This window comes from Pleurodeles waltl, chromosome 6 (assembly GCF_031143425.1).
Source record: "Pleurodeles waltl isolate 20211129_DDA chromosome 6, aPleWal1.hap1.20221129, whole genome shotgun sequence".
NCBI classification, from domain to species: Eukaryota; Metazoa; Chordata; class Amphibia; order Caudata; family Salamandridae; genus Pleurodeles; species Pleurodeles waltl.
Window position 1 is genome coordinate 848,680,395 of NC_090445.1, and position 26,841 is coordinate 848,707,235.

Below are 26,841 nucleotides of genomic sequence, written 5' to 3' on the forward strand. Positions count from 1 at the left end.
TTCCTACATAGACCCAACCACCAGATGCCGGATAGTGCAAATCATGTGAATCTTTAAGAGATTTCATGGTACAAAAACTGCACAGAGCCACAATACACTATCAGTGTATGGGAGCACTGCTATGAAAAGTTTCTGAATCCAGTCTGGCACCGAGGGAATAGTCTAAAGGTGAGTTATCTGTGGTGAGAAGTATTCAATAAAAAGACTGCAAGTGTGACAATATGCAAAATCTAGCTTGGACGTTTTTTAGAATCTCAAAAGTCCACTTCATAGAACGAGGATTAGAGAAGGCTGTGAAAAAATTGTATATAGACAGAATCCACCATAAAGCAATGGCTTCTGGTGGACACTTCCAACCATAGTGTGCTCACCTTTTGAATAGATACCAAAACAGTCTCTGGCAAAAGGTGGAAAGTCTGAGGAGTTGATTTTCAACAGCAAATCTTGCATGACTGAAAACATACCTGCAGCCTACATAAGTAATTCTCTGGTATTCAAGACCTTTTCACCCCAGCAACAAGTCCTGGACATCTAAGTTATGATCATGATCTTCTGGGCTCACTCCTGGGTTCTGGTGAGGATGGCTTTGAGGAGCCTTTGCCTCATGCATCTTGCTGGTATCCTATGCCTATTGGTTGAAGCGCAGCTGGCACTGAGCACAGCACTTTGGATTGCCTCTCAAACAACACCTATATTTCAGAAGAGGCAGCCTCGGATCTTTGGTGGTAGCTGTCCAGAAATGTGACCTGCAGCAGGCCGTTCTGTCTACCCATCCAGGTGTCACAGTAGTGACAAGTGCATCCTGTCACCAGTACTCCTTCCTACCTCTGCAAGTCCTGTCCAATGTTCTGAAGGAGGTCAGGAAAGGCAGGGTTCAGATCGCCGCCAAGTGAGCCAGCAATGTACAGTTTCACTTTACACTTTCTGATGGCTTTAGGTTACATCAGAGATCATTTGAATCACCACAGGCAGACATGTTGATTCATTCCAGGCATTTGGTTCCTGCAGTCATGGCCCAGGTTGACGCCTGTGGTCTTCAGTGAGAGGGAGGCATTATCCTTAGGCTATCTGGTTTTAGGTTTAAACATTTAACAACTGATAAAACCCCACCCAAAGGAAAACGGTCCTCATCAGTGTAAAAATATAAACACTGATAAACACCAGCAGAGCACAAACCAAAATGCCATTCAAAGAAATTCAAGTGAGAGAGAATGAGTCTTTTTTATTTCTTCCTGAGGGGGCAACACAATGCAATTTATACAAGGTAAGAAACAGAGGCTTAAGATTATTGTGCTCAAGTTTGTTGTATATGGACGACACTAAAAAAAATAGGGTTTCTCCTGCATTTTGTTTCTCCCAGTTTTGTGTCCATGAATGGTGCATTTTCCATGACCTGCTCCACTTATTGTCATTCAGTCTTCCCCAAACCACAACCATAGTTGTCCGTTGGTCTGCAAAGGTATCTAGGGTGCTAAATTGTTCCAATTTGATGACTTTCTTCTTGCTCAAGTACCGAAGTTTCCACAGTGGCATTCATTTAACAGAGCACCTCGACAAAAACAACCAAACTCAATGGTGGAAAAACATCTAAGGTGGAATCTGTGCCCTGGTACATAGCGGGTTTCATAGACATGAGCCATTCGTCACATGCTTGAGACCAAATTCATCACTAGATGGCAGGAGAGTGCAGAGGATATGGAATAAAGCAACAAAAAAGAAATTTTAAACTCTCAGACAAAATACGAACAGACTCTCTACTTTATGTTGTTTACACAGGACACTCCATAAGGCACTCAACTTCAAAGTCTGCTGCAGAGAAATCCAGAACAAAAGGTACCTTTGGATTTTAGGCTCTTTCAAAACTGTCCATCCCTTGCTGCCTTCAGCGCCGCCCCACCACCCCTTTTTTTTGCAGGGCCCATTTTTCATACAAAGAGCCCTCTACACTGTACAAAGCATATTTAGTCGAAAACAAGTGAGCTATTGTTACCTACATTGCAGTTCCTAGTAATAGTGTAGGGAAATGCCTTTTTCTTATGGTTACACCTGGCATTTAGAACGGATTTCTTTGTTTTTGACTCGTAGAGTGCATTTAGGCCTGTTAACCGGATATATGTGACCCAACTTTAAAACTTGCATGCTTTGATTGGCTATACCCAAACTGTCAAAAATTAACTGACCTATATGACCCTAGTATATGATACCCAGGATACTGTTCACTGCTTCCCTGACTTTGCCAATTAAAACTATGCCAATGCCCAAAACCTTCCTTTTAATGTGTTAAGGCATCCTTACAGCAAGCTTATGGAGGCCTAAGGTAGGGTTAATTATATTTAAAAAAGGTACAACGTGCTCTGGCAGTAAGAAAACTGAAATTGCCTTTCTTACTGTGTAAGGGACAGTTAGCCCCATTGGCGAGTATAGAGTTACATGCTGACCCCCTCAGCTGTGTTAACTCCTGAACGAGGCGAAAGGTAGTAATCCAAAGTATCAAACGCCTCATTCCATTAAGTTCCATTTGATGCCCAAGACAAAATGAATGCAACTTGCTGCTTTGTGCAACTTTTTGCCAGAAGTTGCCATTTTGTTGCCTAAGCCTCCAGTGCATAGGTTGCGGTTATACACACGTCCTGTCCCCAAGACAGCTTTCTGCCCTACTGGAGAGACCCGTAAAAGTATCCCAGGAAAGGACACAATAGTCTCTGAATGAAAATGGGAGACGGGCTGCTCTAAATGTAGGTTGCTAGACTGGCACTTGCGACATAGGGTCAAAAATGTTGTCAAACAGTTTTTTTTTCCAGGGGCGTGTAGCTCTCCTGGTGGTCACACATTTGGGATGGGCTAAGGCGCTCTGCATGCTGAGAGAGGGGTTCTGCCATGTTGAAAGTGGGCAGAACATAGCCTTCTGGGATAGCTTGATGTCCCCACTTCACAGGAAGTAGTCATCAAGAAGGAACCTTGTGTCCTATTGGCTAGTGACCACAACCTCCCCTAAGGGCATTTTCTGGGCATAAAAGGGGTGTCCCTCGTGCTCAGAACTCTGATCCTTTAGGCTGCTGAAGGACCAAAGAATGACCGTTCAGCTGCACCAATGATAAGGTAAAGAGAGGCTACACCAAAGCTGGACTGCATCTGCTGCACATTGGGGATAGCAAAGAAAAGGACTGTGCCTCCTGTGTCCTGCTCGTGTAAGAGTCACCTCCTTAGTCCAGCAACAGGAATGAGACTCCATGGGTCCGTTGGCTGACTTGTTCGCAGCAAAGGGACACAAAAGCTGAGGTAGCCTGCCTGGCGAGAGGGTAGCTAAAATCTCTAGGAAAATCGCTCCTCATCCCCGTGCAGCCTAGATGATCAAGCCCCAATACTTCAAAGTTGCACTGGAGTCTGCTGGAGCCACGAGAGTTGTCAGAATGCAGTTAGGTCACCCGGAAGGCAAACTACTGCCAAAAGAAAAATGCAGGAACCGTTGTACCGGGCCACTGGTAGCACAGTGGAGACTTCAACTGCACAGCATCTTGCATCACTTGCATCAGGGTCACTTTAATCAAAGTCAATAGCAAGGGACCACTGTCACTGGAATTGGACTGGAGGCTGCATTTTATGAGGAGGTAACTGTTTCAGTGGAAATTGCTGGAGCCCTACCCCCACCTCTCCTATTCCTACCCCCCACAACTATCTTCCCTCTTGCTCCCTGCCAGAGTTGGTTACCTCACAAACTGCATTCAAACTTAACTAAGTTTTTCTTGAAAAAGATTTAAAGCAACACACTTGCTGAATTTGCCTATGCCCGTTAACCGTTAAGTGAAAAGTTGTGATTTACTATTCAGTGTAAAATATTTATCTCTGGAACCCTTCCGCAGCTGACCTGTTTCATTTTGGTGTCTAAAAATAGACAAAAAAATCAAATCTATTTTTATAATTTGGTGCTGGATTTCTTTAGTGTCTAGTGTCTTTATATTTCAATTGTTTTGATAGTGTTTAAATGCTTTGCACGTGCTCCATTTTGCAAGCCTAAGTGCTCAGACTCACATCAACCAATGGTTGAGCTAAGTTTCGAAAAACAAAACCTGACTGGTCCTTCAAAAGGGGCTGGCAGTGTATTACAAGGTGAGGTCACACCAAGTACATCCCATTTCATTCTACATTTTGGAATGTGTTTTTCTTTTAATTGCGAGACACTGAATCTCCTTCAATCGGATGGAGTCCTGTTTAGTAACCTAGAAATTCTCTGCTCATCTCATTCTGAACTCAACAGTTGCATTGCTCGGCTTTGGTTCTAGGAGTACTGGCACAGATTCATAAGAGAATGAAAAATAGAAATATGTTGTGAAATTGATATTCCTTGGTCTGGCAGCACCATTTCCTAGTAGCATCCAGAACTGATCTTAATTAGAGTCACAAATGACATCTGACAACTCACTTTTCCCTACAAACCCCAGGCATATCAGTGCCACTTAAGTTATTATAATCATGGCAGGCTGCAGTTTTAGGACCAAATGTGATATCTGCTAATAAGGACAAGCTGGTATTTCAAAATACTAGCAGCAACAATAATATTTCAGTTATAATGGAGGTTGTATTCCACAGGTATATTATTGATGTTCCCTTGGCGCCCATGTTTGATTGCTGTTATTCAATTAGTTGTGTGATGAGAATTACATTATCCTCCCTACCACTGAACCCCATGTGAATAGTCGGGTCTGCTCCACTCTGTTGTCACGTAATTCCAGACAAATACTTACACCCAATCATTTTAGAAGTTCACCAGACAACACTGGGAACGTGAAGGGGGTGTCTATGTTATTGGATATTTTTTATTTAATACCGGGTCAGATTACAGTACTATATTCAAGGTAAATGAACTAGTAGACCTAGAAAGGGGTTGGGGAATGAAAGTTGGATTATTTCAGAAGCACATTAAGTCTACTTTGTTGTGCCACAATTTCTCTTACAGACTAAACAATTTAGTAGGTATGCAACTATAATGTTATAAGAAGTTAACCATCACTTAAGAAGCATTCAAATGTATATGTTAATAGCACAATTTACTAAAAGAGCTGAAGTGTCAATCGCTAGACTGAGAAAATAAATGACAAGGCAGGAAAAAGAATCTTACTGCTGTATTGGTTGGACACCCCAAACTCCTGAAGCCAGTCTGTTAGTGCCAACTTCAGGGCCATCTGAGGACTATACAAAATATCAGTTTCAATATCTTCATCACTTCCTTCATTTTCCAATTTAATTTGAATCGATACAGTAGAATCTTCTGTGTCAGCTTAAAAAATAAAATTAAGATACAATCAGCAAGAAATATCCAATAAACACAGAAGCAGACCAATCAGAAAGATGCCAAAGCAACAAAAAGTCATCTTCATTCTCTGAAAAGCATTTGTTTATGGACATTATGGTCAAGCTGCAAAAAATAAAACCTCAGAAACTGACTAGTTATGGTGAACAATTGAGCATGAAAATCCCATAATGCAATGAATTTTATCTAGTGGGAGACCAAATGCCTGCTTGATTTCCATCTTGGATGGATGGATGGAGTGATGGATGATGAAGAATTGAGAAAATGAAAAAAATCAACAAGCACCTCCCAGCTTCTTCACAGCCCTTTGCATAATGAATATTCACACCATGAAAACTAAATAAGCCACAAATGTTCCAGTGGTAATCTTGGCTTCTAAATAACACTTATACAGAAATATGGTCTTAACATAGCCATTATGTATGCACTAAAACCACAGTGTCTGTTGAAAACTAAATATAGGTTGTCCAGTACTGAATTTACTGTGTGCAATTGATGTTTTTTCATAACAACTGTACCCAAACAAAAATACAATTTATTTGAAATAAAAAAGTGTGCAGTGGATACAAATTACAATAGCTGTTGCACAAAACACAACAGTTTAGTGGTTTTAACGCCCTCCATTTACCACAATTGTGGTGCACATACAAATTATGCTCATAACTCCAAATCCCACATATTTCAATTACAAATATTTCAGTAAAGTGATAAGGGGTGCCAGAAGCAATCATTAAGTATTCTAACATCAGAATGATAAAACTATTGTGAGTATGTATCATGCTTTGGGAAAGCCTTTAAGTCAATACAAGAGCAGGTCACCTTTCTATAGGAAACCTTTACTGGACAAAGGAATTCTCAACCTTTTTTTAGTTCCTGCTCCACTTTGTACCTGTAAAAGAATAGCATGTTTTTCCACAGATGGACAATTTCTCCAAGTCTTTTCCCCTATTACTGTATTTGTACAACTCCAAAATTATTGCCCTTTGCTGCAAGGGAAAACTCCATCTTAGATTGTTTCCCCGCAGAGGGTGAGGTAGGAGTTGTGTATTATAGTAATAGTGCCCATGCAATGGAGTGAATATGTATTTACATAATGTAGTTTAAAGTGTTATATTTACAAATTTGCAAATGTTCAAGATCAACTTCTAAACGGCTACAGGCTCCCGGGGAGGCGGGTGGGCGCATGTGAATCTGCAGCGACTCATGCCACGAACAGATGTACACTGGGTAAGTGACATTTTCCGTTCGATGGCATGTGTAGCTGCAGATACACATGCTTTGCATAGACTAGTAAGCAGTTATCTCCCCAAAAGCGGTGGTTCAGCCTGTAGGAGTTGAAGTTGTTTGAAACAAAGTTCGTAACTATGCTTGGCCTACTGTGGCCTGTTGTGCTGTTAACACATCCACGCAGTAGTGTTTGGTAAACGTATGAGGCGTAGACCATGTGGCTGCCTTACATATTTCAGTCATTGGAATATTTCCTAGAAAGCCCATGGTAGCACCTTTCTTTCTAGTCGAGTGTGCCTTTGGTGTAATAGGCAGTTCTTTTTTTGCTTTGAGATAGCAAGTTTGAATGCATTTAACTATACATCTAGCAATGCCTTGTTTGGAAATTGGATTTCCTGCATGAGGTTTTTGGAAAGCAACAAATAATTGTTTTGTTTTCTGAATTTGTTTTGTTCGGTCAATGTAGTACATTAACGCTCTTTTGATGTCTACTGTATGTAGTGCTCTTTCAGCTACAGAATCTGGCTGTGGGAAGAACACTGGTAATTCTACTGTTTGATTCAAGTGGAACGGTGATATGACTTTTGGTAAAAATGTAGGATTTGTCCGTAGAACTACTTTATGCTTGTGTGTAAGGAAATGCCTCCTTGGCATGGTTGCCCCCTGACTTTTTGCCTTTGCTGATGCTATGTTTACAATTGAAAGTGTGCTGAGGCCTGCTAACCAGGCCCCAGCACCAGTGTTCTTTCCCTAACCTGTACTTTTGTATCCACAATTGGCAGACCCTGGCATCCAGATAAGTCCCTTGTAACTGGTACTTCTAGTACCAAGGGCCCTGATGCCAAGGAAGGTCTCTAAGGGCTGCAGCATGTCTTATGCCACCCTGGAGACCTCTCACTCAGCACAGACACACTGCTTGCCAGCTTGTGTGTGCTAGTGAAGACAAAACAAGTAAGTCGACATGGCACTCCCCTCAGGGTGCCATGCCAGCCTCTCACTGCCTATGCAGTATAGGTAAGACACCCCTCTAGCAGGCCTTACAGCCCTAAGGCAGGGTGCACTATACCATAGGTGAGGGTACCAGTGCATGAGCATGGTACCCCTACAGTGTCTAAACAAAACCTTAGACATTGTAAGTGCAGGGTAGCCATAAGAGTATATGGTCTGGGAGTCTGTCAAACACGAACTCCACAGCACCATAATGGCTACACTGAAAACTGGGAAGTTTGGTATCAAACTTCTCAGCACAATAAATGCACACTGATGCCAGTGTACATTTTATTGTAAAATACACCACAGAGGGCACCTTAGAGGTGCCCCCTGAAACTTAACCGACTGTCTGTGTAGGCTGACTAGTTCCAGCAGCCTGCCACACCAGAGACATGTTGCTGGCCCCATGGGGAGAGTGCCTTTGTCACTCTGAGGCCAGTAACAAAGCCTGCACTGGGTGGAGATGCTAACACCTCCCCCAGGCAGGAGCTGTGACACCTGGCGGTGAGCCTCAAAGGCTCACCCCTTTGTCACAGCCCAGCAGGGCACTCCAGCTTAGTGGAGTTGCCCGCCCCCTCCGGCCACGGCCCCCACTTTTGGCGGCAAGGCTGGAGGGAACAAAGAAAGCAACAAGGAGGAGTCACTGGCCAGTCAGGACAGCCCCTAAGGTGTCCTGAGCTGAAGTGACTCTAACTTTTAGAAATCCTCCATCTTGCAGATGGAGGATTCCCCCAATAGGGTTAGGATTGTGACCCCCTCCCCTTGGGAGGAGGCACAAAGAGGGTGTACCCACCCTCAGGGCTAGTAGCCATTGGCTACTAACCCCCCAGACCTAAACACGCCCTTAAATTTAGTATTTAAGGGCTACCCTGAACCCTAGAAAATTAGATTCCTGCAACTACAAGAAGAAGGACTGCCTAGCTGAAAACCCCTGCAGCGGAAGACCAGAAGACGACAACTGCCTTGGCTCCAGAAACTCACCGGCCTGTCTCCTGCCTTCCAAAGATCCTGCTCCAGCGACGCCTTCCAAAGGGACCAGCGACCTCGACATCCTCTGAGGACTGCCCCTGCTTCGAAAAGACAAGAAACTCCCGAGGACAGCGGACCTGCTCCGAGAAAGGCTGCAACTTTGTTTCCAGCAGCCTTGAAAGAACCCTGCAAGCTCCCCGCAAGAAGCGTGAGACTTGCAACACTGCACCCGGCGACCCCGACTCGGCTGGTGGAGATCCAACACCTCAGGAGGGACCCCAGGACTACTCTGATACTGTGAGTACCAAAACCTGTCCCCCCTGAGCCTCCACAGCGCCGCCTGCAGAGGGAATCCCGAGGCTTCCCCTGACCGCGACTCTTTGAATCCTAAGTCCCGACACCTGGGAGAGACCCTGCACCCGCAGCCCCCAGGACCTGAAGGACCGGACTTTCACTGGAGGAGTGACCCCCAGGAGTCCCTCTCCCTTGACCAAGTGGAGGTTTCCCCGAGGAACCCCCCCCTTGCCTGCCTGCAGCGCTGAAGAGATCCCTAGATCTCCCATTGACTTCCATTACAAACCCGACGCTTGTTTCTACACTGCACCCGGCCGCCCCCGCTCTGCTGAGGGTGAAATTTCTGTGTGGGCTTGTGTCCCCCCCGGTGCCCTACAAAACCCCCCCTGGTCTGCCCTCCGAAGACTTACCTGCAAGCAGACCGGAACCGGGGCACCCCCTTCTCTCCATTCTAGCCTATGTGTTTTGGGCACCACTTTGAACTCTGCACCTGACCGGTCCTGAGCTGCTGGTGTGGTGACTTTGGGGTTGCTCTGAACCCCCAACGGTGGGCTACCTTGGACCAAGAACTAAGCCCTGTAAGTGTCTTACTTACCTGGTTAACCTAACAAATACTTACCTCCCCTAGGAACTGTGAAAATTGCACTAAGTGTCCACTTTTAAAACAGCTATTTGTGAATAACTTGAAAAGTATACATGCAATTTTGATGATTTGAAGTTCCTAAAGTACTTACCTGCAATACCTTTCGAATGAGATATTACATGTAGAATTTGAACCTGTGGTTCTTAAAATAAACTAAGAAAATATATTTTTCTATATAAAAACCTATTGGCTGGATTTGTCTCTGAGTGTGTGTACCTCATTTATTGTCTATGTGTATGTACAACAAATGCTTAACACTACTCCTTGGATAAGCCTACTGCTCGACCACACTACCACAAAATAGAGCATTAGTATTATCTCTTTTTGCCACTATCTTACCTCTAAGGGGAACCCTTGGACTCTGTGCATGCTATTCCTTACTTTGAAATAGCACACACAGAGCCAACTTCCTACATTGGTAGATCAGCGGTGGGGTACAAGACTTTGCATTTGCTGGACTACTCAGCCAATACCTGATCACACGACAAATTCCAAAATTGTCATTAGAAATTCATTTTTGCAATTTGAAATTTTTCTAAATTCTTAAAAGTCCTGCTAGGGCCTTGTGTGTTAAATCCCTGTTTAGCATTGTCTTTTAGAGTTTAAAAGTTTGTTAAAAGTTTGAAATTAGATTCTAGAAACAGTTTTAGATTCTTTAAAAAGTCTTCCAACTCTTAGCAAAATATTGTCTGATACAGAGATGAATGTGGTGGAACTCGACACCACACCTTACCTCCATCTTAAGATGAGGGAGCTAAGGTCTCACTGTAATATCAAAAAAATAACCATTGGCTCCAGACCTACCAAAATTCAGCTCCAGGAGCTGTTGGCAGAGTTTGAAAAAGCCAACCCCTCTGATGATGACCTCACAGAGGAAGAGATTAGTGACTTGGAGGCCAATGTCCCTCCTCCAGTCCTAAATAGGGAGAACAGGACCCCTCAAGTCCTGTCTCCAACTGTGTTAGTTAGAAATAGTGAGTCCCTCACAGGAGGGTCCCACATTTCTGAAATCACTGAGGATGCTCTCAGTGAAGATGACCTCCTGTTAGCCAGGATGGCCAAAAGATTGGCTTTAGAGAGACAGCTCCTAGCCATAGAAAGGGAAAGACAAGAGATGGGCCTAGGACCCATCAATGGTGGCAGCAATATAAATAGGGTCAGAGATTCTCCTGACATGTTAAAAATCCCCAAAGGGATTGTGACAAAATTTGAAGATGGTGATGACATCACCAAGTGGTTCACAGCTTTTGAGAGGGCTTGTGTAACCAGAAAAGTGAACAGATCTCACTGGGGTGCTCTCCTTTGGGAAATGTTCACTGGAAAGTGTAGGGATAGACTCCTCACACTCTCTGGAAAAGATGCAGAATCTTATGACCTCATGAAGGGTACCCTGATTGAGGGCTTTGGATTCTCCACTGAGGAGTACAGGATTAGGTTCAGGGGGGCTCAAAAATCCTCGAGCCAGACCTGGGTTGACTTTGTTGACTACTCAGTGAAAACACTAGATGGTTGGATTCAAGGCAGTGGTGTAAGTAATTATGATGGGCTGTACAATTTATTTGTGAAAGAACACCTGTTAAGTAATTGTTTCATTGATAAACTGCATCAGCATCTGGTAGACCTAGGACCAATTTCTCCCCAAGAATTGGGAAAGAAGGCGGACCATTGGGTCAAGACAAGGGTGTCCAAGACTTCAACAGGGGGTGACCAAAAGAAAGGGGTCACAAAGACTCCCCAGGGGAAGGGTGATGAGACAACCAAACCTAAAAATAGTAAAGAGTCTTCTACAGGCCCCCAAAAACCTGCACAGGAGGGTGGGCCCAGAGCCTCTTCACAAAACAATGGGTACAAGGGTAAAAACTTTGATCCCAAAAAGGCCTGGTGTCATAGCTGTAAACAGCATGGACACCAAACTGGAGACAAGGCCTGTCCCAAGAAAGGTTCCACTCCAAACTCCCATCCAGGTAACACTGGTATGCCTAGTCTCCAAGTGGGATCAACAGTGTGCCCAGAGCAAATCAGGGTCCACACTGAAGCTACTCTAGTTTCTGAGGGTGGGGTGGATTTAGCCACACTAGCTGTCTGGCCGCCTAACATGCAAAAATACAGACAGCAACTCTTAATTAATGGGACTAGAATAGAGGGCCTGAGGGATACAGGTGCCAGTGTCACCATGGTGACAGAGAAACTGGTTTCCCCTGGCCAATACCTGACTGGAAAAACTTACACAGTCACCAACGCTGACAATCAGAGAAAAGTACATCCCATGGCAATGGTTACTTTAGAATGGGGAGGGGTCAATGGCCTGAAACAGGTGGTGGTCTCCTCAAATATCCCAGTGGACTGTCTGCTTGGAAATGACCTGGAGTCCTCAGCATGGGCTGAGGTAGAACTAAAAACCCATGCAGCAATGCTGGGTATCCCTGAACTGGTGTGTGTGAAAACAAGAGCACAATGCAAGGCACAGGGTGAACAAGTAGAGCTGGAGTCTGGAAGAATGGCCCAGCCTACCAAGAGAACAGGAAAGTCAGTTGGGAAACCAACTGCAACACAGCAAAAGAAAGGGAACCTCTCTTCTCAGGAAGAAGTTCTGCCCTCTGAGGGAACTGAGCCTTTGGAGCTTGAACCTTATCAGGTTGAGCTCTTAGGCCCAGGGGGACCCTCAAGGGAGGAGCTGTGTAAGGGACAAGAAACCTGTCCCTCTCTTGAAGGCCTTAGGCAGCAAGCTGCTGAAGAGTCCAAAGGCAAGAAAAATGGAACACATAGGGTCTATTGGGAAGATGGACTCCTGTACACTGAGACCAGAGACCCCAAACCTGGTGCCACTAGGAGAGTGGTAGTGCCTCAGCTGTTCAGGAAGTTCATCCTAACATTGGCCCATGACATTCCCCTTGCTGGACATTTGGGACAAACCAAGACGTGGGAGAGGTTAGTCAACCACTTCTACTGGCCCAATATGTCCAACATGGTTAAGGAGTTTTGCCTCTCCTGCCCCACCTGTCAAGCCAGTGGTAAGACAGGTGGGCATCCAAAGGCCCCCCTCATTCCACTTCCAGTGGTGGGGGTTCCCTTTGAAAGAGTGGGTGTGGACATAGTTGGTCCACTAGAACCTCCCACAGCCTCAGGAAATATGTATATCCTGGTAGTAGTGGATCATGCTACCAGGTATCCTGAAGCTATTCCCCTTAGGTCGACTACTGCCCCTGCAGTAGCCAAGGCCCTCATTGGTATCTTTACCAGAGTGGGTTTCCCTAAGGAGGTGGTGTCTGACAGAGGTACCAACTTCATGTCAGCATACCTAAAGCACATGTGGAATGAGTGTGGAGTGACTTATAAATTCACTACACCATACCATCCACAAACTAATGGCTTGGTTGAGAGATTCAACAAGACATTAAAAGGCATGATCATGGGGCTCCCAGAAAAACTCAAAAGGAGATGGGATGTCCTCTTGCCATGTCTGCTTTTCGCTTACAGAGAGGTGCCACAGAAGGGAGTAGGATTCTCACCCTTTGAACTTCTGTTTGGTCATCCTGTAAGAGGACCACTTGCTCTGGTTAAAGAAGGCTGGGAGAGACCTCTCCATGAGCCTAAGCAAGACATAGTGGACTATGTACTTGGCCTTCGCTCTAGAATGGCAGAGTACATGGAAAAGGCAACCAAAAACCTTGAGGCTAGCCAACAACTCCAGAAGTTTTGGTATGACCAAAAGGCTGCACTGGTGGAGTTCCAACCAGGGCAGAAAGTCTGGGTTCTGGAGCCTGTGGCTCCCAGGGCACTCCAGGACAAATGGAGTGGCCCTTACCCAGTACTAGAAAGGAAGAGTCAGGTCACCTACCTGGTGGACCTGGGCACAAGCAGGAGCCCCAAGAGGGTGATCCATGTGAACCGCCTTAAGCTCTTCCATGACAGGGCTGATGTGAATCTGTTGATGGTAACAGATGAGGATCAGGAGGCAGAGAGTGAACCTCTCCCTGATCTTCTGTCATCAGACCCAAAAGATGGCACAGTAGATGGAGTGATCTACTCAGACACCCTCTCTGACCAACAGCAAGCTGATTGTAGGAGAGTCCTACAACAGTTTCCTGAACTCTTCTCCTTAACCCCTGGTCAGACACACCTGTGTACCCATGATGTGGACACAGGAGACAGCATGCCTGTCAAAAACAAAATCTTTAGACAGTCTGACCATGTTAAGGAAAGCATCAAGGTGGAAGTCCACAAGATGCTGGAATTGGGAGTAATTGAGCGCTCTGACAGCCCCTGGGCTAGCCCAGTGGTCTTAGTCCCCAAACCTCACACCAAAGATGGAAAGAAAGAGATGAGGTTTTGTGTGGACTACAGAGGGCTCAATTCTGTCACCAAGACAGATGCTCATCCAATTCCAAGAGCTGATGAGCTCATAGACAAATTAGGTGCTGCCAAATTCTTAAGTACCTTTGACTTGACAGCAGGGTACTGGCAAATAAAAATGGCAACTGGAGCAAAAGAGAAAACAGCATTCTCCACACCTGATGGGCATTATCAGTTTACTGTTATGCCCTTTGGTTTAAAGAATGCCCCTGCCACCTTCCAAAGGTTGGTGAATCAAGTCCTTGCTGGCTTGGAGTCCTTTAGCACAGCTTATCTTGATGATATTGCTGTCTTTAGCTCCACCTGGCAGGATCACCTGGTCCACCTGAAGAAGGTTTTGAAGGCTCTGCAATCTGCAGGCCTCTCTATCAAGGCATCCAAATGCCAGATAGGGCAGGGAACTGTGGTTTACTTGGGACACCTTGTAGGTGGAGGCCAAGTTCAGCCACTCCAACCCAAGATCCAGACTATTCTGGACTGGGTAGCTCAAAAAACCCAGACTCAAGTCAGGGCATTCCTTGGCTTGACTGGGTATTACAGGAGGTTTGTGAAGGGATATGGATTCATTGTGACAGCCCTCACTGAACTCACCTCCAAGAAAATGCCCAAGAAAGTGAACTGGACTGTGGAATGCCAACAGGCCTTTGACACCCTGAAACAAGCAACGTGCTCAGCACCAGTTCTAAAAGCTCCAGATTATTCTAAGCAGTTCATTGTGCAGACTGATGCCTCTGAACATGGGATAGGGGCAGTTTTGTCCCAAACAAATGATGATGGCCTTGACCAGCCTGTTGCTTTCATTAGCAGGAGGTTACTCCCCAGGGAGCAGCGTTGGAGTGCCATTGAGAGGGAGGCCTTTGCTGTGGTTTGGTCCCTGAAGAAGCTGAGACCATACCTCTTTGGGACTCACTTCCTAGTTCAAACTGACCACAGACCTCTCAAATGGCTGATGCAAATGAAAGGTGAAAATCCTAAACTGTTGAGGTGGTCCATCTCCCTACAGGGAATGGACTTTATAGTGGAACACAGACCTGGGACTGCCCATGCCAATGCAGATGGCCTTTCCAGGTTCTTCCACTTAGAAAATGAAGACTCTCTTGGGAAAGGTTAGTCTCATCCTCTTTCGTTTGGGGGGGGGGGTTGTGTAAGGAAATGCCTCCTTGGCATGGTTGCCCCCTGACTTTTTGCCTTTGCTGATGCTATGTTTACAATTGAAAGTGTGCTGAGGCCTGCTAACCAGGCCCCAGCACCAGTGTTCTTTCCCTAACCTGTACTTTTGTATCCACAATTGGCAGACCCTGGCATCCAGATAAGTCCCTTGTAACTGGTACTTCTAGTACCAAGGCCCTGATGCCAAGGAAGGTCTCTAAGGGCTGCAGCATGTCTTATGCCACCCTGGAGACCTCTCACTCAGCACAGACACACTGCTTGCCAGCTTGTGTGTGCTAGTGAAGACAAAACGAGTAAGTCGACATGGCACTCCCCTCAGGGTGCCATGCCAGCCTCTCACTGCCTATGCAGTATAGGTAAGACACCCCTCTAGCAGGCCTTACAGCCCTAAGGCAGGGTGCACTATACCATAGGTGAGGGTACCAGTGCATGAGCATGGTACCCCTACAGTGTCTAAACAAAACCTTAGACATTGTAAGTGCAGGGTAGCCATAAGAGTATATGGTCTGGGAGTCTGTCAAACACGAACTCCACAGCACCATAATGGCTACACTGAAAACTGGGAAGTTTGGTATCAAACTTCTCAGCACAATAAATGCACACTGATGCCAGTGTACATTTTATTGTAAAATACACCACAGAGGGCACCTTAGAGGTGCCCCCTGAAACTTAACCGACTGTCTGTGTAGGCTGACTAGTTCCAGCAGCCTGCCACACCAGAGACATGTTGCTGGCCCCATGGGGAGAGTGCCTTTGTCACTCTGAGGCCAGTAACAAAGCCTGCACTGGGTGGAGATGCTAACACCTCCCCCAGGCAGGAGCTGTGACACCTGGCGGTGAGCCTCAAAGGCTCACCCCTTTGTCACAGCCCAGCAGGGCACTCCAGCTTAGTGGAGTTGCCCGCCCCCTCCGGCCACGGCCCCCACTTTTGGCGGCAAGGCTGGAGGGAACAAAGAAAGCAACAAGGAGGAGTCACTGGCCAGTCAGGACAGCCCCTAAGGTGTCCTGAGCTGAAGTGACTAACTTTTAGAAATCCTCCATCTTGCAGATGGAGGATTCCCCCAATAGGGTTAGGATTGTGACCCCCTCCCCTTGGGAGGAGGCACAAAGAGGGTGTACCCACCCTCAGGGCTAGTAGCCATTGGCTACTAACCCCCCAGACCTAAACACGCCCTTAAATTTAGTATTTAAGGGCTACCTTGAACCCTAGAAAATTAGATTCCTGCAACTACAAGAAGAAGGACTGCCTAGCTGAAAACCCCTGCAGCGGAAGACCAGAAGACGACAACTGCCTTGGCTCCAGAAACTCACCGGCCTGTCTCCTGCCTTCCAAAGATCCTGCTCCAGCGACGCCTTCCAAAGGGACCAGCGACCTCGACATCCTCTGAGGACTGACCCTGCTTCGAAAAGACAAGAAACTCCCGAGGACAGCGGACCTGCTCCGAGAAAGGCTGCAACTTTGTTTCCAGCAGCCTTGAAAGAACCCTGCAAGCTCCCCGCAAGAAGCGTGAGACTTGCAACACTGCACCCGGCGACCCCGACTCGGCTGGTGGAGATCCAACACCTCAGGAGGGACCCCAGGACTACTCTGATACTGTGAGTACCAAAACCTGTCCCCCCTGAGCCTCCACAGCGCCGCCTGCAGAGGGAATCCCGAGGCTTCCCCTGACCGCGACTCTTTGAATCCTAAGTCCCGACACCTGGGAGAGACCCTGCACCCGCAGCCCCCAGGACCTGAAGGACCGGACTTTCACTGGAGGAGTGACCCCCAGGAGTCCCTCTCCCTTGACCAAGTGGAGGTTTCCCCGAGGAACCCCCCCCTTGCCTGCCACGCTGAAGAGATCCCTAGATCTCCCATTGACTTCCATTACAAACCCGACGCTTGTTTCTACACTGCACCCGGCCGCCCCCGCGCTGCTGAGGGTGAAATTTCTGTGTGGGCTTGTGTCCCCCCCGGTGCCCTACAAAACCCCCCTGGTCTGCCCTCCGAAGACGCAGGTACTTACCTGCAAGCAGACCGGAACCGGGGCACCCCCTTCTCTCCATTCTAGCCTATGTGTTTTGGGCACCACTTTGAACTCTGCACCTGACCGGTCCTGAGCTGCTGGTGTGGTGACTTTGGGGTTGCTCTGAACCCCCAACGGTGGGCTACCTTGGACCAAGAACTAAGCCCTGTAAGTGTCTTACTTACCTGGTTAACCTAACAAATACTTACCTCCCCTAGGAACTGTGAAAATTGCACTGTGTCCACTTTTAAAACAGCTATTTGTGAATAACTTGAAAAGTATACATGCAATTTTGATGATTTGAAGTTCCTAAAGTACTTACCTGCAATACCTTTCGAATTAGATATTACATGTAGAATTTGAACCTGTGGTTCTTAAAATAAACTAAGAAAAGATATTTTTCTATATAAAAACCTATTGGCTGGATTTGTCTCTGAGTGTGTGTACCTCATTTATTGTCTATGTGTATGTACAACAAATGCTTAACACTACTCCTTGGATAAGCCTACTGCTCGACCACACTACCACAAAATAGAGCATTAGTATTATCTCTTTTTGCCACTATCTTACCTCTAAGGGGAACCCTTGGACTCTGTGCATGCTATTCCTTACTTTGAAATAGCACATACAGAGCCAACTTCCTACATTGTGTATTTGAATAAATGGTTCTTGTATGGTAAATGCTTGAATCTCACTTACTCTTCTTAGAGATGTGATGGCAATTAAAAATGCAACTTTCCATGTTAAGTATTGCATTTCACAAGAGTGCATGGGCTCAAAAGGTGGACCCATGAGTCGTGTTAAGACAATGTTGAGGTTCCATGAAGGAACTGGTGGTGTTCTTGGTGGTATAATTATCTTTAGGCCTTCCATAAACGCTTTTATGACTGGTATCCTAAATAGTGAAGTTGAGTGCGTAATTTGCAGGTAAGCTGAAATTGCGGTAAGATGTATCTTAATGGAAGAAAAAGCTAGCTTTGACTTTTGCAAATGTAGTAAGTATCTTACGATGTCTTTGGCAGATGCGTGTAAGGGTTGAATTTGATTATTATGGCAGTAATAAACAAATCTTTTCCACTTATTTGCATAGCAATGTCTAGTGGTAGGTTTCCTAGCTTTTTTGACCTCCATACATTCCTGTGTAAGGTCTAAGTGTCCGAACTCTAGGACTTCAGGAGCCAAATTGCTAGATTCAGCGATGCTGGATTTGGGTGTCTGATCTGTTGTTTGTTTTGCGTTAACATATCTGGTCTGTTTGGTAGTTTGACATGAGGCACTACTGAGAGGTCTAGTAGTGTTGTGTACCAAGGTTGTCTTGCCCAGGTTGGCGCTATTAGTATGAGTTTGAGTTTGTTTTGACTCAACTTGTTTACCAGATATGGAAGGAGTGGGAGAGGGGGGAAAAGCGTAAGCAAATATCCATGACCAACTCATCCATAACGCATTGCCCTGAGACTGATCTTGTGGGTACCTGGATGCGAAGTTTCGGCATTTTGAGTTTTCCTTTGTTGCAAATAGATCTATTTGTGGTGTTCCCAAACTCTGAAAGTAAGTGTTCAGTATTTGGGGGTGAATCTCCCATTCGTGGATCTGTTGGTGATCCCGAGAGAGATTGTCTGCTAACTGATTCTGAATACCTGGAATAAATTGTGCTATTAGGCGAATGTGGTTGTGAATAGCACAATGCCATATTCTCTGTGCCAGGAGACACAACTGTGTTGAGTGTGTCCCTCCCTGTTTGTTTAGGTAATACATCGTTGTCATGTTGTCTGTTTTGACAAGAATGGGTTTGTGTTTTGCGAAATGTGCCTCTGCTCTGTGGGGAGTAGAGTGCGCCCATGGCTTTTGCCGTATCAGTATCTTTTTTGAGTTTCTCAATAGCAGTGTCGACTTCCGTCCCAAACAACTGCTGTTCATTAAAGGGCATATTCAGCACGGCTTGTTGTATTTCCGGCTTGAATCCTGACGTACGCAACCATGCATGTCTCCTTATCGTTATTGCAGTATTTACTGTCCTTGCAGCCGTATCTGCCGCATCCATTGCTGACCGTATCTTATTATTGGAGATACTTTGTCCTTCTTCCACCACTTGTTGTGCCCTTTTCTGGAACTCTTTGGGTAAGTGTTCTATGAAATGCTGCATTTCGTCCCAATGAGCTCTATCGTATCTTGCCAAAAGTGCTTGTGAGTTGGCAATGCGCCATTGATTTGCTGCTTGTGCTGCAACCCTTTTACCCGCAGCATCGAATTTGCGACTCTCCTTGTCTGGAGGTGGTGCATCTCCCGAGGTATGAGAGTTTGCTCTCTTGCGAGCTGCCCCGACAACCACAGAGTCTGGTGTTAATTGCTACGTAATATAAACAGGGTCTGTTGGCGGTGGCTTGTACTTCTCCACCCTTGGAGTTATGGCTCTGCCTTTTACAGCATCTTGAAATATTTGTTTGGAATGTTTTAGCATTCCCGGGAGCATAGGTAAGCTTTGGTATTGGCTATGAGTGGAGGATAGTGTATTAAACAAAAAGTCATCCTCAATTGGTTCTGCATGCAAGGTGACGTTATGAAAAGCAGCTGCCCTTGAGACCACCTGCGTGTAGGATGTACTGTCTTCAGGTGGCGACGGCCTCGCAGGGTAACAGTCTGGGCTGTTATCTGATACCGGAGCATCATAAAGGTCCCATGCGTCGGGATCATCTTGACTCATTGCAGTATGAGTCGGGGATTGCATCAGTGGTGGAGTGGCTACCGGTGATGTGTGCATTGATGGTGGAGGAGATGGTGGCGGAGTTGTTTGTCTTGCCACCTTTGCCTGTGGCTGCTTGTCCTTTTCTTGAAAGGCAAGTCTTCTTTTCATCTTAATTGGGGGAAGAGTGCTTATCTTCCCTGTGTCTTTTTGAATGTGGAGCCTTCTTTGAGTGTAGTCTGGCTCTACTGATTCAAGTTCTTCTCCGAACTTATGTCCTTGCATCTGGGAGGACAATCCCTGTTCCTCTGTGTAGGAACCTGTTTTCGGTTCCGAGGCTGGATGTTTTGGAATCGAAACCTTTTCGGTCACCTTTTTGGGCTCCGAGGAAACCTTCTTTATTTTCGGCGTCGTGGTGTCTCGGTGCCGACCCATTTCGGTGCCACTGTCTCGGTGCCGAATCTGCTCGGAGCCGCTGTCTCGGGCCCGAGATTGCTGTGTGGCGGTATCTCGACCAGAGTCGGATGACTTCGCCACAAGCGTGCCCTTTTTCGTTGCCGATGATCGATCACCTATTTTTCGGGTTAAGCCATGGCCTGTTGGCGGTGGCGTCCCCTGGGCTTTTATGGTCTTCTTGTGAGTTTTATGTTTCGACGTCTTACTCACGGTTTTCGGCGTTTCTTCGGGATCGAGCTCGTCCGAGTCCGATTCCTGGATGGAGAAGGTTTCTTCTTCCACCTCGAAACGCCCTTGTCCTGTCAGCGCCATCTGCAGTCTTCTCGCTCTTCTGTCTCTTAATGTCTTCCTCGACCGAAACGCTCGACAGGCTTCACAGATATCCTCCTTGTGCTCTGGAGACAGACACAAGTTACAGACCAGATGCTGATCTGTATATGGATACTTGTTATGACATTTTGGGCAGAAGCGGAATGGGGTCCGTTCCATCAGCCTTGAAGAGACATGTGGCCGGGCCGACCAGGCCCCGATGGGGGAATCGAAAAAACCCCGAAGGGCCACCGGAGCTCTTCAAAATTCGGTGTCGATCTGTTGTAATTAATCCGATACCGAACGCAAACAATACCGACTATTTTTCTGAGATTCTAACTTTCTGACCTGAAACACAGAGCGAAAAGGAACACGTCCGAACCAGATGGCGGAAAAAAAACAATCTAAGATGGAGTCGACACCCATGCGCAATGGAGCCGAAAGGGGAGGAGTCCCTCGATCTCGTGACTCGAAAAGACTTCTTCGAAGAAAAACAGCTTGTAACACTCCGAGCCCAACACTAGACGGCGGGATGTGCAAAGCATGTGTATCTGCAGCTACACATGCCATCGAACAGCAACATACACAGTCACAAAACTGTACATGTAAGCAAATGCCTCCTTGGCATGGTTGCCCCCTGACTTTTTGCCTTTGCTGATGCTATGTTTACAATTGAAAGTGTGCTGAGGCCTGCTAACCAGGTCCCAGCACCAGTGTTCTTTCCCTAACCTGTACTTTTGTATCCACAATTGGCAGACCCTGGCATCCAGATAAGTCCCTTGTAACTGGTACTTCTAGTACCAAGGGCCCTGATGCCAAGGAAGGTCTCTAAGGGCTGCAGCATGTCTTATGCCACCCTGGAGACCTCTCACTCAGCACAGACACCCTGCTTGCCAGCTTGTGTGTGCTAGTGAGAACAAAACGAGTAAGTCGACATGGCACTCCCCTCAGGGTGCCATGCCAGCCTCTCACTGCCTATGCAGTATAGGTAAGACACCCCTCTAGCAGGCCTTAAAGCCCTAAGGCAGGGTGCACTATACCATAGGTGAGGGTACCAGTGCATGAGCATGGTACCCCTACAGTGTCTAAACAAAACCTTAGACATTGTAAGTACAGGGTAGCCATAAGAGTATATGGTCTGGGAGTCTGTCAAACACGAACTCCACAGCACCATAATGGCTACACTGAAAACTGGGAAGTTTGGTATCAAACTTCTCAGCACAATAAATGCACACTGATGCCAGTGTACATTTTATTGCAAAATACACCCCAGAGGGCACCTTAGAGGTGCCCACTGAAACTTAACCGACTGTCTGTGTAGGCTGACTAGTTCCAGCAGCCTGCCACACTAGAGACATGTTGCTGGCCCCATGGGGAGAGTGCCTTTGTCACTCTGAGGCCAGTAACAAAGCCTGCACTGGGTGGAGATGCTAACACCTCCCCCAGGCAGGAGCTGTAACACCTGGCGGTGAGCCTCAAAGGCTCACCCCTTTGTCACAGCCCAGCAGGGCACTCCAGCTTAGTGGAGTTGCCCGCCCCCTCCGGCCACGGCCCCCACTTTTGGCGGCAAGGCTGGAGGGAACAAAGAAAGCAACAAGGAGGAGTCACTGGCCAGTCAGGACAGCCCCTAAGGTGTCCTGAGCTGAGGTGACTAACTTTTAGAAATCCTCCATCTTGCAGATGGAGGATTCCCCCAATAGGGTTAGGATTGTGACCCCCTCCCCTTGGGAGGAGGCACAAAGAGGGTGTACCCACCCTCAGGGCTAGTAGCCATTGGCTACTAACCCCCCAGACCTAAACACGCCCTTAAATTTAGTATTTAAGGGCTACCCTGAACCCTAGAAAATTAGATTCCTGCAACAACAAGAAGAAGGACTGCCTAGCTGAAAAACCCCTGCAGAGGAAGACCAGAAGACAACAACTGCCTTGGCTCCAGAAACTCACCGGCCGGTCTCCTGCCTTCCAAAGAACTCTGCTCCAGCGACGCCTTCCAAAGGGACCAGCGACCTCTGCATCCTCTAAGGACTGCCCTGCTTCGACGACGACAAGAAACTCCCGAGGACAGCGGACCTGCTCCAAAAAGACTGCAACTTTGTTTCAAGAAGCAGCTTTAAAGAACCCTGCAACTCCCCGCAAGAAGCGTGAGACTTGCAACACTGCACCCGGCGACCCCGACTCGGCTGGTGGAGAACCAACACCTCAGGGAGGACCCCCGGACTACTCTACGACTGCGAGTACCAAAACCTGTCCCCCCTGAGCCCCCACAGCGCCGCCTGCAGAGGGAATCCCGAGGCTTCCCCTGACCGCGACTCTCTGAAACCTAAGTCCCGACGCCTGGAAAAGACCCTGCACCCGCAGCCCCCAGGACCTGAAGGACCGGACTTTCACTGCAGAAGTGACCCCCAGGAGTCCCTCTCCCTTGCCCAAGTGGAGGTTTCCCCGAGGAAGCCCCCCCTTGCCTGCCTGCAGCGCTAAAGAGATCCCTTGATCTCTCATTGACTTACATTGCGAACCCGACACTTGTTCTAACACTGCACCCGGCCGCCCCCGCGCCGCTGAGGGTGAAATTTCTGTGTGGGCTTGTGTCCCCCCCGGTGCCCTACAAAACCCCCCTGGTCTACCCTCCGAAGACGCGGGTACTTACCTGCAAGCAGACCGGAACCGGGGCACCCCCTTCTCTCCATTGAAGCCTATGCGTTTTAAAAATAGCTATTTGTGAATAACTTGAAAAGTATACATGCAATTGAAATGATTCAAAGTTCCTAATGTACTTACCTGCAATACCTTTCAAACAAGATATTACATGTTAAATTTGAACCTGTGGTTCTTAAAATAAACTAAGAAAAGATATTTTTCTATAACAAAACCTATTGGCTGGATTTGTCTCTGAGTGTGTGTACCTCATTTATTGTCTATGTGTATGTACAACAAATGCTTAACACTACTCCTTGGATAAGCCTACTGCTCGACCACACTACCACAAAATAGAGCATTAGTATTATCTCTTTTTACCACTATTTTACCTCTAAGGGGAACCCTTGGACTCTGTGCATGCTATTCCTTACTTTGAAATAGCACATACAGAGCCAACTTCCTACAGTACATGATTAGCCCCACCCCTTTGAACCAAATTCTCAGACCTTCAAATAACTGCACTAATAAAAATGTCAGAAATGCAGTCGGGGCACCTTCTATAATCATCTGAAAATCCAGAATACCACAATACCCAAAGTACGAAGTGACAACAATGAAAAACAATGTGTCTAAGTGCTCATGTAGGTGTCCAGAAAAATAACCTTGTGTCCAGTAACCTAGGTATGTTGAGTGCACAATCAAGTCAATGGAGTCAAAAGTCCAGTGGCCACTGGGAGTTGTTTTGGAAACCGCAACTGGCTGTGATGCCATTTCACCCTTGATGACTCTTTAAAAGATGACCATGAGTGGGGACCTGTACATCAAAACCATTAGTTATAGCTACCATTTTCCAATTGTAGGTGCAATAGAATTCCTGCATTTAGGTATTGATTGCCCTTAAACTGGGGCACTGATTGGGCTATTACCATTGCATCTATGCAAAAGTTACATCTAGAAAAGGAACAAAGTTTTCTGGAAGCAGGGTGACCACCTGTATCAGAGAAGATGGGACCCCATGTGTGCGGCTGAAGTTTAGATTCTTCTAAATGGTAAGGACAGATAAGGCAAATCCTTTCCTAATCCGGAATGTGATGGTGCAACTCTTCATCCTAGCTGAAGTTGATGGTGTTTGGGCAGCTTGCTAGGGTGAACTTGTGATTCAGGGGCTGCCTTAATTCATCAAAGTGTCATCTGGGCTGGTCCTTCAAGTCAGCTGGGCTTTTGCCTGTCATCGGTCGATCACGTCACAAATGTAGGAAAGTACCTTCTTTTTTGCATGGTTACCCCCACTTTTTGCCTTCTGTCAGTGTGTTTTTAACTGTGTTCAATGGGATCCTGCTAACCAGGACCCCAGTGACTGCTCTCACTCTAACTTTGGTTGTACCTGACTTTCTGCACCCCACAATTGGCATACTGGTGCCCCCATGTAACAACAGTTCAGTGGTTTTAAAGCCCTCCGTTTACTGGGTACTTAGATACACAGGGCTTTGGGGCACAGGGGTTCCACCATGGGCTGCAGTATGCATTATGCCACCCATGGGAGCCAATGCAAAAGGTGTCCGCAGGCCTGCCATTACAGACAGCATGAAAAGGTGCATGCACCCTTTCACTACAGATCACTGCACCAGGTCACTATAAGCCACCACTATGGCAGGCCCCCTAGCCCAGAGGGCAGGGTACAAGTACCTGTGAGTGAGGGCACCACTGCATTAGCCATTTTCCAGTACTTTGTGAGCGCGGGGAAGCCATTTTACCCCTGTACTGAACATAGGTCACTCCCTTTGTCCAGCTACACAATGTTAACTCCAAACATAAGCAAATTAGGTATCAAACATGTTGGAATCATACCCCAATACTGTGGCCAGTATTGTTTGTATGATTCCATGCACTATGGGGGCTCCTTAGAGAACCCTAGCTTTGCTCCTACCAGTCTGCAAGGTTTTCCCAGGCAGCCCGCGCTGCTGCAATCCTACCAACAGGTTTCTGCCCTCCTGCTGCTTGAACACCTCATGGCTAGGAAGCCAAAACAAAGGATTTCCTTTGGGAAATGGCGGCAACACCCTCGCCCTTTAGAAATAGGTGTTACGTTACATGGCTTGGGATGGGCAGCCTCCCCAAGCTACTGGCATGCTTTGAAGGGTACATTTGGTGCCCTCCCTGCATAAACCGGTTTGCACCAGTCCAGGGACCCCCGGTCCCTGCTCTGGCACGAAACTGGACAATGGAAAGGGGAGTGACCACTCCCAGGTCCATCGCCACCCCAGGGGTGGTGCCCGGAGCTCCTCCAGGTGTCCACTTGATTCTGCCATCTTGAATCCAAGGTGGGCAGAGTCTTCTGGGAGCATCGGAGTGGCCAGGTCAGGCAGGTGACGTCACAACCTCCGCCTTTTAGGTGGTCACCCTGCTACATGACCAATCCCCCTTATAGGGCTATATAGGGTCTCCCTCTTGGGCAGGCCCTCCGATTCGACAAGCAAGATTCCAGCAGGACTCCTCTGCAATGTTTTCTTCAACTTCTGGCCACTGGAACCGCAACTGGATTTCACAGGAACCTACAATCTGCATCTCCAACGATGACTTCGCTCTGCAACATTGTTTCTCTGGCTCCTTCCAGCAACTTCAACATTCTCCCAGCTGTGCATCCTCGGAGTGTAGCAAGTCTTCAGTCTGTACCAAGAAGCAAGGAGGAATCACCGTTGGAGTGAATGAGTCACTCCCCTGCATCCGCACACATCAACTGCAACGACGACCGGCCGCATGGATCCCCTCTCCTGCAACTCTGCGTGGATCCTGCAACGCAGGTGGTGGTCTGGAGTGGTCCCCTACACCAGCTGTCCAACTTGGGAGGTGGTCAGCCTTTGCCTCTCCTTGTAGGGAGTACCTCTGTGCACCACGACTCCTGCAGCAACCAAGGCTTGTCGGCTCTTCTTCCAAAGGATCTTCAGGTTCCATGTAGCCCGGGCCTCCAGCACTCTTCCCTGCAACGCACAGTCTCCTGCCTGCTGCTCTAGCTATGTGGGACTCCTTTCCTGATGTGCTGAGTGGGCCTCACTGTGACTCCTGTGCCTGCGATTTGCCTGTGGGGGCTGCATCCTTGACGTCTGGCTCTCGTCACTGCACCCTCCTTGGGTTGAGTCCCATCAGACCTTCCTAGTCCTCAGCAGCTCTGCAACTCTTGCCTTTGCCAAGGCTTTTTGTTGGTTTTTCCACACCACTATGGACTGCAACTCTTCTTCCGATGTGGGACATCGACGACATCACTTCTGGAACTCTTCTTCTGCTCCTGTGCTGCATAGCAGACTCCTAGTCTTCACCGTCGACCTGGTCTTGCATCTCCAGAAGGGTGGGCAGTGGCTCCTGCCGTATTTTGAGTATCCCTGTATTAGAAAATAACACCATAGGTGCTCACCACACACCAGGCCAGCTTCCTACAACAAATTCCTGGTAGGGGTACTTCAGCATTTCCTGTGAGAAGCAGGGATGTCCCTCCTTCTCTACACAGGTTGTGTAGTCTATAAATCAAATCTTTTTTTTTTGTGCCAGATTTGGCCCAAGTCTGGAGGTCAACCTCACAGCGGTTACACTCCTGCATCTGTGTTTTTGTGCTAGTGCACATGAACTTCTCAGAAAGAGTTAAACAGAATATTTGGCTGAAGGAGCTAGACCCAGTCAATCAGAGGATGATCCCTTTGAGTTTATACTCTTGTTCCTTCAAACCTGGGGTACATCTTTATGGTGCGATAACCCTGGAAGTCCCACCTGTGACATTTTCGGTGGGGGAAGGCAGTTAAATGGCCCCACA

General features: G+C 47.2%; 1 protein-coding gene across 2 annotated transcripts in view; it reads right to left on the reverse strand.

The window, feature by feature from the left end:
• OGA (O-GlcNAcase) overlaps positions 1-26,841 on the reverse strand; it is a 475,247-nt gene that overhangs the window by 286,115 nt on the left and 162,291 nt on the right. For both annotated transcript variants that reach the window (XM_069239571.1, XM_069239570.1), the window contains exon 8: positions 5,117-5,275. In XM_069239571.1, coding sequence (XP_069095672.1) covers positions 5,117-5,275 — 159 coding nt within the window. The remainder of the gene's footprint in view (positions 1-5,116; positions 5,276-26,841) is intronic.